The sequence below is a fragment of the Camellia sinensis genome, chromosome 1, assembly GCF_055761805.1.
Source record: "Camellia sinensis isolate YWXY chromosome 1, ASM5576180v1, whole genome shotgun sequence".
NCBI lineage: Eukaryota > Viridiplantae > Streptophyta > Magnoliopsida > Ericales > Theaceae > Camellia > Camellia sinensis.
The window spans coordinates 145486820-145501815 of NC_138961.1; the positions used below are offsets into that span (position 1 = coordinate 145486820).

Here is a 14996-nt window from a genome sequence, read left to right on the forward strand (position 1 = left end):
TAATCTACCTAAAAATTCTTTTGACAAAAGGGTGTATTTAGAATCACTTTCCCCTATATCATCCACTTTTGACTATAAAAGATTTTGCGGGGTTGGAAAGGCTTCGCTGGTGATTCCCTCTTTTCCTTTCTTCCCAAACTTGCACCATTCTCACGAAAGATTCTAAACACAATGCCAAGCACAGATTTATAATATATTTACACATTAGATAGATGGTAAATTAACTTAAATAACTTGATGGCTAAGTGTGGATTAACCAGAGTAAAGTACTGTTTACCAACAATGTTTTGAACGAATCATTCCATTTGCAGATATGCTTTTGTTTTCTGGATTAAATCAGATTGCACTTAGCATCTTTCTCACAAAACTATACATACAGGTTCTATTCTATACACAAATCCAAGTATAAATTTGTTAACATATTACAAGTTGGATAAAAAGTATGTTAAGTCACTAGTCAATTAACTGTGAATTAAACCAGTCTGTTTAAATTGCACAAGGAAAAAAATTATGTATTTTTTATTTACAGTGTTAGACTTCTGTTTCTGCACACAATCACTTAAAAATTCTCTGTTAATAAATTGAAACACATTCTGTACATCAACAAGCATGGAAGCAGACATAAGGAATGAAAAGCATCAATTAAATTGCTTCTCCCTAAGAATCACCAGTTCAAATCAGTAAAAGAATTACGTACCTTATCCACTCCTGCAAGGTTAACTGATAGAAGGCAACATGGGGTTTGTGCCAAGGCCAGATCCCCAAGAACTACCAGGCTCGGCATGCTTCACTCTACCAAAGTATCTAATATGACGCAACAGCCTTGCCAAGAAGGTGTTATGGCATATGGTTGAGCTATCACACACTACTGCTACATGTTTTCGTGCTCTTGTTATGGCAACATTCATTCGCCGACTATCCCCTAAAAACCCAACAGCTCCAAGAGTGTTTGAGCGGACCTAAAACAAGAACATCTGTTAATAGTCACTACAACAAAATAACTCTGGTAATGAAATTCTTAGGTAACAACATAGTGAAATTTTTTGGGATTACTATAATTAAGGCAATAAATGAAAAACTATTCATAATAAAGTCCATTCAATGTAAAAATTATTATTAGTCTTCGTATTTGGAATTTAATTGCAGAATGGTAAAAAATTGGGTTAAAATGTCTTTCTGTACATGTCTTTACCTTTCTCACCACAGCCGTCGGCCCCCTCCATCTATGGTGACTGCTATGCCTCTTCCCTCTCCTGCCCTTAAACAACAGCCCCCTTTCTCCCTACATACCCATGCAACTCTAGCTAGGCATACTTGGTAAGAACTGGGAAAGAATCTTCCCAGCATATGTTGACTGTCCTGGGCTTAAAAAACTACAAATGTAGTTCCATGTCAACAATTCTTACCTAGAGATCTCCTAAGCCACTGGTTGTGAAAGCCAAAAAGGTTGAGATCTTCAGTTGGAGAGGTGGCATAGCTTTACAAAGCATCGCATTGAAGTATGTGACAAGCCTCTGGATTTGTTCCGATTTCACCTGAGTTGGCAGATCGGGGGAGAAGCCTGTGTGGTTGGGGGGGGATTCAAATCTGGGGAGGAAGGAGGGTCTGCAGTAGAAGGGAAGGGAGAGGAGGGAGCGACAACGGTGGAAGGGGAAGGACAAAGCACGGCTACTTCCATGGGAGGGAGGGGTGCCGGTTCCAGTGCCGTGGCATTCACCAGAGAGGAAGAAAGTTGGCAGGTTGGGAAGCCAAAGACATGAACAAAAGATGTCTTTGCTTATATATTTTGACCATTATGTAATTAAATTCTCAATATAATGACTTAGAAATAATATTTTATATTTAATAGACTTAATTGTTAATATTTCTTATATTTTGTCTTAATTATAATAATCCCAATATTTTTTTTTTAAAATTCATATATACAGCGATGCAACTGTGTTATGCCTCCAAAACTAGCAATGCAAAATTCTATGACTTGTATCCCATTAATAACATTTCACTGGGTCTGTTGAAGTCATCTAATCTCTAAAGTACAACTTCATGCCAAGGACTCAACCGTCAACAGAGGCATAGGGTAAAATCAACTCGACTCAACAAGCCTTTGTTCCAATTACTAACAGAGGCTCTGCATTAAGTTCTATAAATATATCTTTTTAAGTTCAGTATGATCACCATGTTTACTTTTGTCAACCTATTTTGGCTTAAAATAATCCAATAAGACACCACTTTTGCTACCAAGTAACTTGAGCTTAAGTATTTTGGGTCATGTTGGCATTTGGTAGACCTACTTTTTCAGGTTACTAGGGCTAGCAGGTGGTGGGACAATACAAATGGTATATGAGCTGACTTGTGCACACTACCTGTGGGTCACTATTTTGGGTCTGACCACGAGCATATCGATGTATTCTGATTGATTATGGACCCCTCGCGAGGACGCAAGGTTGAAAGGGGGAGTTTGTAATGATCCCATCCCACATTGAAAGTTTAAATTGGTGATTTTGGGTATATGAGATGCCACTAGCTTATTACTAAACAACTGGAACTTAACTATTTTGGGTCATGTTGGTAGACCCACTTTCTTCAGGTTACTTGGGCCAACAGGTTGTTGGGTGTTACATTATCAGTAGATAATCTATGGTGGGTACAAACATTGTGTCATGGAAAATGGAAAATAACAATATCCTGATACCTTCATTCATCATCCGAGAGAGAGAGAGAGAGTACGGCTAATGAGAGATAGCGAAAGACCTTACTACTAAGATCTTTAGTGAATACATCGGCGAACTGATCTTCTGACCTCACAAAAGACATACAAATCAAACCCTTATTCAATTTCTCCTTGATGAAGAGCTTGTCAATTTCAACATGCTTGGTTCTATCAAACTGAATTGGATTATACTGATGGCAGCTTTGTTGTCACAATACAACATCATGGGTTCACTACAATAGATTCTCATATAACCTATTAAGGACTAGAGCCACATAAGTTCACATGTACTATGCGCCATAGCCCTATACTCAGCCTTTGCACTAGATCTAGATACCACCACCTACTTCTTGCCACACGACGTGCCTAAATTCCGCTTAGTGAGGTAGATTGTCTGTCATTAACAAAGCCTACCTGATTTGAGTAATTAAATGCTTCCAACCTCAAGCGACTATGGTTGGAAAACAAAATCCTTTCCTAGTGCTGATTTAAAGTACCTTAAAATGAGATATTTGCATCCAAATGCATTACACAAGCATCATGCATAAACTTGCTCACTATCCCAATTGCATATGGAATATCTGGTTAAGTGTAGGGGACATATATAAGTCTCCCCATGAGCGTATGGTACCTTTCCTTATCTACAAAATCACCAACACCACTGCTAAGACGATGATTCGCCTCAATTGGTGAATTTGCTGTTCAGCAACCTAACATGCTTATTTCATCAAGAAGATCAATAATATACTTCCTTTGAGAGATAAAGATGTCTTTTTCTGATCTGGCAACCTTCAATTCCAAAAAAGTACCTCAAAGAACCAAGGTCTTTGATCTTAAATTCCTTGGCCAACTTAGCCTTAAGTTGCGTCATTTCCTTCAAATCATTGCTTGTCACCACTATGTCATGCGCATATACAATAAGAACATTTACCTTCTCTGTGTCATGTTTGAGGAACATAGTGTGATCTGCATTATTTTGCTTGTGCCCAAATCTCAACATAGCCTTAAGAAACCTGTGAACCAAAGCAATATAGCCTTAAAAAGATTTATTCTCTTATTAACTATTCTTTGCACCCTTGATCCAACTAGCAGCAGCAGTTGGTGACTTATTGGGTTGTTGAGCTTACCTTATTTTTTTCCATCAGTGTAATCACAGGTTTGGAGTGATAGGGCATAGAAGTTCAGATTTTTAGATGAATTATTAATATGGAATTTTGATGGGGGCATATTTTTTACTACTATTGTTTGAAGATATTATGCATGAGATGTTTGAGGATTTAGTGCTCTTTTCTTTTCTTTTTTTCTCTTTATATAGGAGATGTAGTGGAGTAGGTGGTAGTGGTAGGTGTGTAGTAGGTGGTAGTAGGTGGTGGTTGGTGTAGTAGGTGATGGTAGGTTTTAACATCACCATTTGTAATAGATAACATATATCAATCAATAATACATCATTTTTAACATGGTATCAGAGCAAGGTTAAACAACTTTGTAATTCCGCTTCACCAGCGGGCGGCAACCTCGCCTTGGCCGCCCGCCGGACAAACCCAAATTTCGTTCATTTCTTCTTCAATGGCAGATTCTTCAACAACACTTTCAATAAACAGATCAAACTGCATAGAGGATCTAAGGCCACAGTGGAAGGTGATATGCGGAAGTCGCCCCGGTGCTTCCAATCCCAAGTCACCAACCCAAAATGGCAGACCAAGCAGCATGGTCTTCAAGGAAGCACATACAGTGATTCCTGCCCACATAATAGCAGAAGCCATATCGACACTCCATGGTCTTGACCTAAGATGGTCAGGCCCAATCACACCAACTGAAATGCAATCTGTTGACCAATACGTCCTAGCCAAGTACCCGGAGTACTCCAATGCTCTAGTTGAAGGAGGAGAGAAGACTGACCTCTACAATCTCTGTATCAAAGAAGAGCCATTCAATCTTCTAATCGATGACAAACGGAAGTCGCCCCGGTGCAGTCTCTCTGCTCATCTTTCCTCTGGTCTCGCTTGTGGCCTCGCTGGCCTCTCTGCTGGAATGGCGATTGGGATCGTCGGCAATGCTGGTGTTAGAGCTAATGCACAGCAGCCAAAACTTTTTGTTGGAATGATCCTCATTCTCATCTTTGCTGAAGCCTTGGCCCTGTATGGTCTGATTGTTGGCATCATATTGTCTTCTCGAGCTGGTCAATCCAGAGCAGACTGAGAAGATGGTTTTCTCAAGCCCATTTTCCTTTTCTTCTTTTATTCCTTTTATTCTTATTTTTGTACAAACCAACCCACTGATTTTATATTTTATTTTATCACATACCCATCATGTACCCCACTCTCTCTCTCTCATCTTTCCACTTTCAAACCCACAATCCTTTTTTTTAATCAACCCACTCCCTCACTTTCTTTAAACCCCTCTTTCCCTCACATGGGCTTGTCCCCTCTCTCTCCTCCGTTTGATTTCAAAATCTATTATTTTTACTTATTTTCTCCAAATCACTTTCCTTATTTCCCCCATCTTTCATTTTGATTTCAAATATATTTTTATTATTTCTTTCTTTATTTTTCTTTCACATTATTTTTAATCGTTTTCAAATTACATTCATACCATATAGCTTTGCACACCAAACCATATTTTATTCCTCTCAGGGATAAACCCCGATCACATTTTTACACACACAAAAAAAAAAAAAAAACAAAACAAAGAAAAAAAAAAAACAACAAAAAAAATCAAAAACAAAACGATTTGTTTTCTTTTCTGCAGACAGCCACCCACCGACCTCACTTCCTCTACTCTGCCGCCGGTCTCTTCTTCTTGCCTCCGTCCTGGGCGGCCTTTGCCGGTGCTGCCTCCGTGTTTCCCACGCCACCGAGCACGTTTCCTCCCTCCTACTCCTCCACTACAGCATATGGCGGACCTCCAAATCGGAACATCACGGTGGCCTTCCGCTTCAGCTCCTTGTTTTCCGCTTTCAGCACACATATCTCTGCTCGCGCATCCTTATACATGCGTTGGAGCAGAGCCAGTTGGGCGTTTAACTGCTGCACCTCATTTGTCCTACTCTGCAGCCGGTGCGACAAGTTTGTGACCGCAGTCATGGTTTCCACACATGACTTCAATGTATACTGATTAGCTTCAATATCCGTTTGCACTGCCATTTTTTGCTCCATCGACCGCATCGGAAAGTTCAACGGAGCAAAACCAGAGGTGTTTGGTTGAGGTTCACGGGCCACCGCACCAGTTATCTCTCTTGTTGACTCGTTGAGGTCGGGAAAGAGAGTGAGCAGACCACGGGAAGAAGAGGCCATGTTCTGGGTAGCTGAACGGGAAGAAGAGGCCATGTTTTTGGGTTGCTGAGTGTTTCAGCGAAGCAGCGATTTCCGACTGGTACTTTCAGAGAAGGATTGGTTACAGAGTGTTTACAGAGTATTTCAGAATGCAAATGTTCGGCGGTTTCAGACTGGTTTGCACAGCCTCTGCCTCAACCTTGGTTAAATAGCCAAGGCAGACACGCGCATCATGCGCCGCTCGGCGCTCGACGACAACATGGGCGCGCCTTTTGATGGCACGCCTTTTTATGGATTGGGCACGCCTTTTGATGGCACGCCTTTTGAAAAATTGGGCGCACCTTTTGAGGGTGCGACTTTTTAAGGGGTCCGACAAGACTCTGTAAACTGTCCCGACATTGATTCCGGTTAATTTCTACAAGGGTCCAGCAAGACTCCGTAAACTGTCACAACAACTGTCACAACATTGTCTGCTACAACGGTCCGACATGACCCTATAAACTGTCCCGACATTGATTCCGGTTAGCTCCTTCATGGGTCCGACAAGACTCTGTAAACTGTCCCGACATTGATTCCGGTTAGTTTCTACAAGGGTCCAGCAAGACTCCGTAAACTGTCACAACAACTGTCACAACATTGTCTGCTACAACGGTCCGACATGACCCCATAAACTGTCTTCTACATCGGTCCAACACGAGCCAGTGTCTTCTACATCGGTCTGTCATAACCATACAGTCTTCTACAACGGTCTGACACGACCATACAGTGTCTCCTATCCATTTTTTATTTTTCAGATTATTTTCTTGTTTTGTTACTCTCTCCAAACTCAAGTTGGTTAGTTCCTATCCCCCTTGAGTTTGCGGGGGGCTGTTAAAACCTACCATCACCTACTCCACCTACTACACCTACCACCACCTACTACCACCTACTACACACCTACCACTACCACCTACTACCACCTACTCCACTACATCTCCTATATAAGGAGCCCCTCACCATTTGTAATAGATAACATATATCAATCAATAATACATCATTTTTAACAAGTTTTATGCAATTGAATATTATTTTTTACTTTGCAATGTTTGAAAAATCTAGGTTGTCACAAATGGTATCAGAGCCGACTGTGCACATGGCCATGTGGGCTCTAGTCTGGCCACGAGCTTATTGCAGTTTTCTGATTGATTATGGACCCTCGCAAGGATGCGAGGATCTATAAGTGGGAAAGTTTGTAACAACGTCATCTCGCATTGAAAGTGTGCATTGGTGATTTTAGGGTGTTACAATCTTGAAGTAGGATCCTTTCAATCTGGCACCACGTAGCTTCAAGGAAACACTAGGAAACTTAAAGTAATGATAGCTACAGTTGATTATGTGGTGGACAAAAATTATGAAAAGCTTGTAGGTTTGGATTTAAAAGGTAGCATAAAGGTTGCAATGTGGAATTTGAATAGAAATTTGATTGGTTTTAAAGGTGAATGGACAATGGAATCATAGAAAATTAGTTGCTCAAAGTATTATTTTGAGGAGAGTAATAAAAAAATATAGAGAAAATTATAAAGTCCAGCCCACACTTCTCCTTAAAACCCAAGTATTAAGTAGAGGGAAATTGAAACCTTATAACTAGCACAGATGGGGCAAACAAAGAAAAGAGAAGAGATATTCATATGGTTTTTATCGATCTTGAGAAAGCACATGATAGAGTGCCTCGGGATATAATCTGGTGGGTGTTAGAGAAGAAAGGGGTGACAAAAGATTATATTGATGTGATTAGGGATATGCACGAAGGTGTGGTGACCACTATTAGATCACTTGCTGAAGAGACAAGTGAATTTTCTATTACTGTAGGGCTACACCAAGGATAAACCTTAAATCCTTATATTTTCGCTTTAGTTATGGATGAGTAGACGCGCAATATTTAGGATGATGTGCCACGATATATGCTTTTTGCAGATGATATCATGTTAGTAGATGAAACTAGAGAATGAGTTAACACTAAGTTGGAAATTTGGAGAAAAACATTTGAATCTAAAGGATTTAGGATAAGCAGAACTAAAGCAGAGTCTACGGAGTGTAATTTTAGTAACAGTCACAATGGAAGCAAAGAAGAAGTCAAGATTGAGAACCAAGAACCACCTAAAAGTGAATATTTTCGTTATTTAGGATCAATTATCACAACGACTGAGGAGATTACAGCGGATGTGGTCCATAGAATTAAGGTAGGGTGGCTTAAGTGAAGGAGTGCATCTAGAGTACTGTGCGATAAACGAGTACTCATTAGACTAAAGGGAAGTTCTATAAAACATCTATTAGACCAGCAATGTTGTATGAGACGGAATGTTGGGCAATTAAGAAACAACATGTAGATAAGATAAGTATTGCTGAGACAAGGATACTAAGATGGATGTGTGGCAAGATTAGAAAAAACAAGTTAGGAATGAATAGGAGTAGTACCGATAGAAGATAAGTTGAGAGAGAACAGATTGAGAATGTTTAGTCATATACAACGAAGACCAACAGAGGTAGTAGTGAAGAGATGCGATACAATGACGATAGAAGGTAGTGTTAAGGGAAGGGATAGACTTAGATTGATATGGACTAGTATAGTAAATAGAGATACGAATCTCCTTAATTTGACTAACAAAATGGTCTTGGATAGAGTCGAGTGGAGAAGAAAGATCCATGCATCCAACCCCATTTGATGGAACTTAAGGCTTAGTTTGGTTTGGTTAGTTGCTCAAAGTATTTGAACGGCTGCCAAACATAGGTTGTTAGGGTGTGATATGTTTTAGATGAAAAGGAAAGAAATTAAAGGGGGTAGAGAAATAAAGAGAATTAGAAGAAGAAGAAAATGATGATGACAAACAACAATGATGATAGAGGATAAGGAGTTAAGGATCTCTGCGTTAGGCTTATCCCTAAAAGATACAGTCATCAGACACCAGACAAACTTTGAATCTCCAAAACTCGACTCTATTTTAAGTTGTTGGGATTCTTATACTTTTATAAGGACATGTACTCTAAAGCAAGAAACTCTCAACAAGATGTGAACAAAATTTGTTTTCAAGTAAATTGAATAAAGACAGCTTATGATCAATTTTAAATAATACGAGTGTCCTGAAATAAACTTAAAGGAAAGTAAAAATCTTCATTTAAAACTATTAGCTACTAAATGTGAAAGCATAATTTGTTTAACATACCATTGATATAATAACTGCATCAGCTTCCCGGCCTTGAAAGCTATCAATAGTTGCAACCTCAACACCTGCAGCCTCTGGAAGCTCATCAAACCTGTCCCTCAACAGTTGCACTTGAGCAACATAAGGAGACTGCACTGCAATAGCTGTTGGGCTAACACCTGTATAATATACTTAAAATAAGATGGGGAGCACATAAATTAATAAGCAGCTGAACAACTCGTTCAATTTATCACATAAAGTAAAGCTAATGATTACTTGGTGAAGATATCTACAAGTTTCTCTACATTATCTTCTATTCGAAAAAATCCTACTATACCTAGTTCAGCAAGATAAATCTCCTTAGTTGTACTCGGATATTGAAAAACATTTTTTTTGCAAATATGAGATACTTTTCTTGGATATGGAAACTTCAATCCGCAGAAAGCATCATAACTTATGCCATCATTTTAGTTCTCAAAGACTGAATGCAGTTGAAAAAATCATGTTGACCAATTACTATGGTGAATAAAAATCTTGGTGGCAGTGTAAATTGGAATATTTTTTAAGAAGATTGCTGATGTGGTCATTAAAAATGTAAGGATGCATAAGACTGGTCACATATGAAGCACATGTACGGGTACAGGAACTGATATTGGTACGATGCGGGCACATCGATATACAAAATTTTTTAAAAAGTAACGTACGGTTCGGATGGGTACATTTGTAAAAAAATATTTATTTTTAATTTGGAGTAATACAAAAATTAATTAAATGATTTAGTTTGTTACGATCCAACATACAATTCACATTTAATGCCAGAAGTAAAGGTATAAACCAAAATTAAATGTGGTACGATAAGGATAGACTTCTTAATTTGACATTCAATATATTATAGTGTATTTTTCTTCAAATGAATTGTTCAACAACATAGTTCTATAAACATTGTGACCCATTATTTTACATTTTGACAATCCTACGGATAACTTCTAATGAAAAATAGAGAAAAAAAAATTAGGAGATTGCTTCAGATTGCTAAATTCACTGTTCTGGAATAAAAGTATACCATGTTTCGGAACGTGCACTCAAAAACATAAATTGCTAGGGTGTTAACAGTTTTCTGGTAGCATTAGTGCAACCAATTGAGGGGTAGTGAAAGTGAGGTATCAGCACCAATCTGGCTTAAGTTTCATTCAAGCCATCTAGTGATCGCAAACCCAAACTTCACTGCCATATACAGGTATAGTTTGGCCAAATATTAAAAGAATCTCACATTACCCTAACCTAGTGCAATAAGATTTGTGCCCCTGTCCTCCTTAAATTGAGGCCATCGCTCATTCAATGGCCAATTGCTATTGGATCCAAATATGTTCATTATTTAATTCGCAATAATTTTCACTGTTATTGATTGATATTTTGTATTACAAATCAGAGTGGCATTATATAGGAGAGGGTTTGGGTAGTAGGTGAGGAGTAGTGGAGTGTAGTAGGTGAGTGTGAGTAGTGGAGTGTAGTAGGTGAGTGTGTAGTAGGTGAGTGTGAATGGTAAATTCTAACAGCCCCCCGCAAACTCAAGGAGGATAGAAACTAACCAACTTGAGTTTGAAGAGAGGAACAAAATAATAAAATACATAAAAATAAAAAAGGATAGGAGACACTGTATGGTCGTGTCAGACCGTTGGTGAAGACACTGTAGGGGGTGTCATAACGTTGTAGAGGACACTGTATGGTGGTGTCAGACCGATGTAGAAGACAGTTTATGGGGTCATGTCGGACCGTTGTAGAAGACAGTTTATGGGGTCATGTCGGACCGTTGTAGAAGACAGTTTATGGGGTCATGTCGGACCGTTGTAGAAGACAGTGTATGGGGTCATGTCGGACCGTTGTAGAAGACAATGTTGTGACAGTTTACGGAGTCTTGCTGGACCCTTGTAGAAACTAACCGGAATCAATGTCGGGACAGTTTACAGAGTCTTGTCGGACCCTTGTAGAAACTAACCGGAATCTATGTTGGGACAGTTTACAGAGTCTTGTCGGACCCATAAAGGAGCTAACCGGAATCAATGTCGGGACAGTTTACAGAGTCTTGTCGGACCCATAAAGGAGCTAACCGGAATCAATGTCGGGACAGTTTACAGAGTCTTGTCGGACCCTTGAAAAAGCTAACCGGTATCAAATGTCGGGACAGTTTACTGAGTCTTGTCGGACCCTTGAAGAGTCGCACCCTCAAAAGATGTGCCCAATTTTGTCAAAAGGCGTGCCATCAAAAGGCGTGCCCAATTCATCAAAAGGCGTGCCATCAAAAGGCGTGCCCACTTTATCAAAAGGCGTGCCATCAAAAGGCGTGCCCACTTTATCAAAAGATGTGCCATGAAAAGGTGTGCCAGTTTGTCGGGCGTCAAGAGGCGCGCGATGCGCGTGGCTGCCTTGGCTATATAACCAAGACGAAGGCAGAGGCTGAGGCAGAGAAAAACTGAGAGAAACCTCTGAAAAATCCTTCGTGTTGCTGAGAAAGATAGTCTGTAATATTCTGAAACACTCTGTTGCCCAGAAAATGGCTGCATCGTCTTCCCGCGGGCTGCTCACCCTCTTTCCCGACCTCAACGAGTCAACAGGAGAGAGAACTGGTGCGGTGGCCAGTGAACCTCAACCAAACACCGTTGGGTATACTCCGTTGAACTTTCCGATGCGGTCTGTGGAGCAAAGAATGGCAGTGCTGTCGGATGTGGAGGCCAATCAGTATACTTTGAAGGCATGTGTGGAAAGCATGACGGCGGTCACAAATTTGTCGAACCGGCTGCAGAGTAGGACAAATGAGGTGCAGCATTTAAACTCCCAACTGGCTCTGCTCCAACGCATGTATAAGGATGCGCGAGCAGAGATAAGTGTGTTGAAGGCGGAAAATAAGGAACTGAAGCGGAAGGCCACCGTGATGTTCCGATTTGGAGGACCGCCAGATGCTGCAGTGAGAGAGTATGGGGGAGTGAACGTGCTCGGTGGACAAGGAAACACGGAGGCAACACCGTCAAGGGCCGCCCAGGACGGAGGAAAAAAAAAGAGACCAGCGGCAGAGTAGGTCGGTGGGTGACCGTCTGCAGAAAAAGAAAACAAATCTGTTGTTTGTGAGTGTTGGATGTTTTCTTTTTTTTTTTTTTTTTTTTTTTTTTTTTTTTTGTGTGTGTGTGTAAAATGGTGATCGGGGTGAACTCCCATGAATAAAAGAAGGTTGGTGTGCATTTTTTTTTTTTTTTTTTTTTTTTTTTTTTTTTTTGAATCAAAAAAAATATATATATATATATATATATGTTATAGACTCTAGTGGAAGGAATGATGAGTGTGGCGACAGCACATTGTGGGAAGTCTGTTAAAATAAAAAATGAGAATCATGATGTCTGTGCAGAGAGAGGGTCGGGTGTAAAAGAAGGGAATAATAATAATAATAATAATAATAATAATAAAGATAGATGAATGGGAAAGCCTGGTGGGACTTCAGAGCTGTGATTGCCGAAGAGGTCGTCTCGATGCCCTCAGTCGAATCGCTAACAACGAGAGGAATCTCTGGCACCGACTCGATTCGAGGGCCGCGAGCCAGGACGAGGGAGGCAACGGCGGAGGCCATGGCAGACGAAGCCATAGAACAATTGTCCTCCGTTATTCTGTTGATGTTGCCAGATCTCAACGTCGAGTGTGATCTCGCCACTCCTTCGAATAAGGTTTCAATAAGGACGGCAGTCGATCTGACCTTGCCGGTGAGGGAGATCAGAGAGCGATCGAGATCGCAGAAATCGCGGCGACTGGCAGAGACCATCGGTGCTTCGATCATCCGCAACTGGCGGAGATTGAGGCGGCGTTAGAGAAGAGAGATGACGGCGTAGATCTAGATTAGATTTGCGGCGGAACTCAGACGGTGAGGGCGGCGCCACCGCGAGTGATTTTGGCTCTGTCGCCTTGCAAGATCGACGACGACGACGAAGGGAGGGAGAGAGACCGACGGGCGCGACGGAGGAGACAGAGTAGTTAGATGAGAGAGATGGGCAGTTCGGATAAGGGAACAGGTGTGGTTGATTGCAGCGTTGGAACAATTGTCTGGGTTCGGCGACGGAATGGCTCTGTTGCAGTAAGCCACTATTACCATTCAGTGACCGTTGGGAGTCGATTTTCGGAGATGGGGCTTGTGTCTAGTGTTTGTGTTTGTGCTTGGACAGCAGCTGGGGAGGAAGCACATGTAGAGTGATCAAGGTACGTGTAGAGGTCCGGCAGGCGGCCAAGGCGAGGCTGCCGCCCGCCGGTGAAGCAGAATTACTAGCTTCTCAACCTTGCTCTGATACCAAGTTGAAATTTCTGTAATATTGATTGATGTTTATTGATTGATATTTTGTATTACAAATCAGAGTGGCATTATATAGGAGAGGGTTTGGGTAGTAGGTGAGGAGTAGTGGAGTGTAGTAGGTGAGTGTGAGTAGTGGAGTGTAGTAGGTGAGTGTGTAGTAGGTGAGTGTGAATGGTAAATTCTAACACTCACATTACCCTAACCTAGTGCAATAAGATTTGTGCCCCTGTCCTCCTTAAATTGAGGCCATCGCTCATTCAATGGCCAATTGCTATTGGATCCAAATATGTTCATTATTTAATTCGCAATAATTTTCACTGTTGAGTTCGCATAGATTATGTTCTTTGCAGTTCATCAATTACAAAGAAGCACGAACACTTCTGAAAAGGTGGCGTGTCGTGTTTGTCGAACACACATCCAAACACGTCTAACTATTTTGAAAATTTTCTAGCCTCGAACACGCTCCAGACACTTGGAGAATACATGCATCTATCGCTTAGACACATGGAACACATTACAGGTTTGAAAAATAACTTGGAATCCAATGATAAAAGAAAAACAATGTAAATTTGTATATCTATTCTCCTCCTTTAGACTTCACAGAAATTTTTGTTAAACTTAATATGGTTATTATCTTTGAATTAAATATTTATAAACATGACATAAAATAATTGTTAAACATTATATATGATATACAAAACTATATATTTTGTGCGTATTTTTCACGTGTCGTATCCTACATTTTCTAGAAATTTCCATGTCAATGTTTCCGTGCTTGTGCTTTTTAGATCAATTAACTTGTCTTTAGAATAACAGAGGAAATGCTAGATAAATTAGCCTCAATTTTTATTGAAGATTCAAGAATTTATACCAGCATAAACCAAAGAAGAGACGTGTTGCACAACAATATCTGCTTCCCCTTCATTGTAAAAGGAGCCTGTGCCAGCTGGGTCTAAATGCTCTTCACAGCCAACTGACAGACTTCCATATGGCATTCTTGTATCAAGCAAAAGCAATGGGCACTGTGTTATCCATGTTGGCTGCGATAATCAAAGAAAATGTTCAAAATGATGCCCTAGAACATTTAATGTAAGAAGATAAGCATGACAAAAGTAATAGCAAATTGAAGAACTTTTGGAACTCTTTTCTTCCTTTTTTCTCTTTTATTTTTTCAATTGTTCTGTATAATCGATGGTTTAGACATTACAAACTAATGATCTTTCTGATGATGTAATCAATTGTTATGTTAATTACAATATTGAACTGTGTTATTAAGGCAAGTGATTTATCGTGAGACTCTTCCATCCTATGTTATTCAAAGAATTCAACAAATTGAAATTTTTAGCAATTGTACAAAAATTAAAGATAAGAGCAGCTACAGATGCTTTCCACTTTTTAACACAATGATTGCAATTCTCTATCTTGTCAATATAGGCCAAATATGAGTTTAAAGATACCATCAACACAATGGGTAATCAAGAAACTATATAAAATTTCAAGGCATTGCT

General features: G+C 40.1%; 1 protein-coding gene across 2 annotated transcripts in view; it reads right to left on the minus strand.

Annotated features, from left to right (window-relative positions):
• Nucleotides 1-491: 491 nt before the first annotated feature.
• LOC114290042 (P-loop containing nucleoside triphosphate hydrolases superfamily protein) overlaps nt 492-14996 on the minus strand; it is a 41388-nt gene continuing 26883 nt past the window's right edge. Inside the window, exons 5-7 of one of the 2 annotated variants that reach the window (XM_028233919.2) lie at nt 14360-14528; nt 9183-9340; nt 492-959 (exon numbers count right to left, since the gene is read on the minus strand). In XM_028233919.2, coding sequence (XP_028089720.2) covers nt 717-959; nt 9183-9340; nt 14360-14528 — 570 coding nt within the window. In that variant the 3' untranslated portion in view covers nt 492-716. Of the gene's footprint in view, nt 960-9182; nt 9353-14359; nt 14529-14996 lie in introns of both variants that reach the window. The other variant, XM_028233918.2, reaches the window with a different exon arrangement.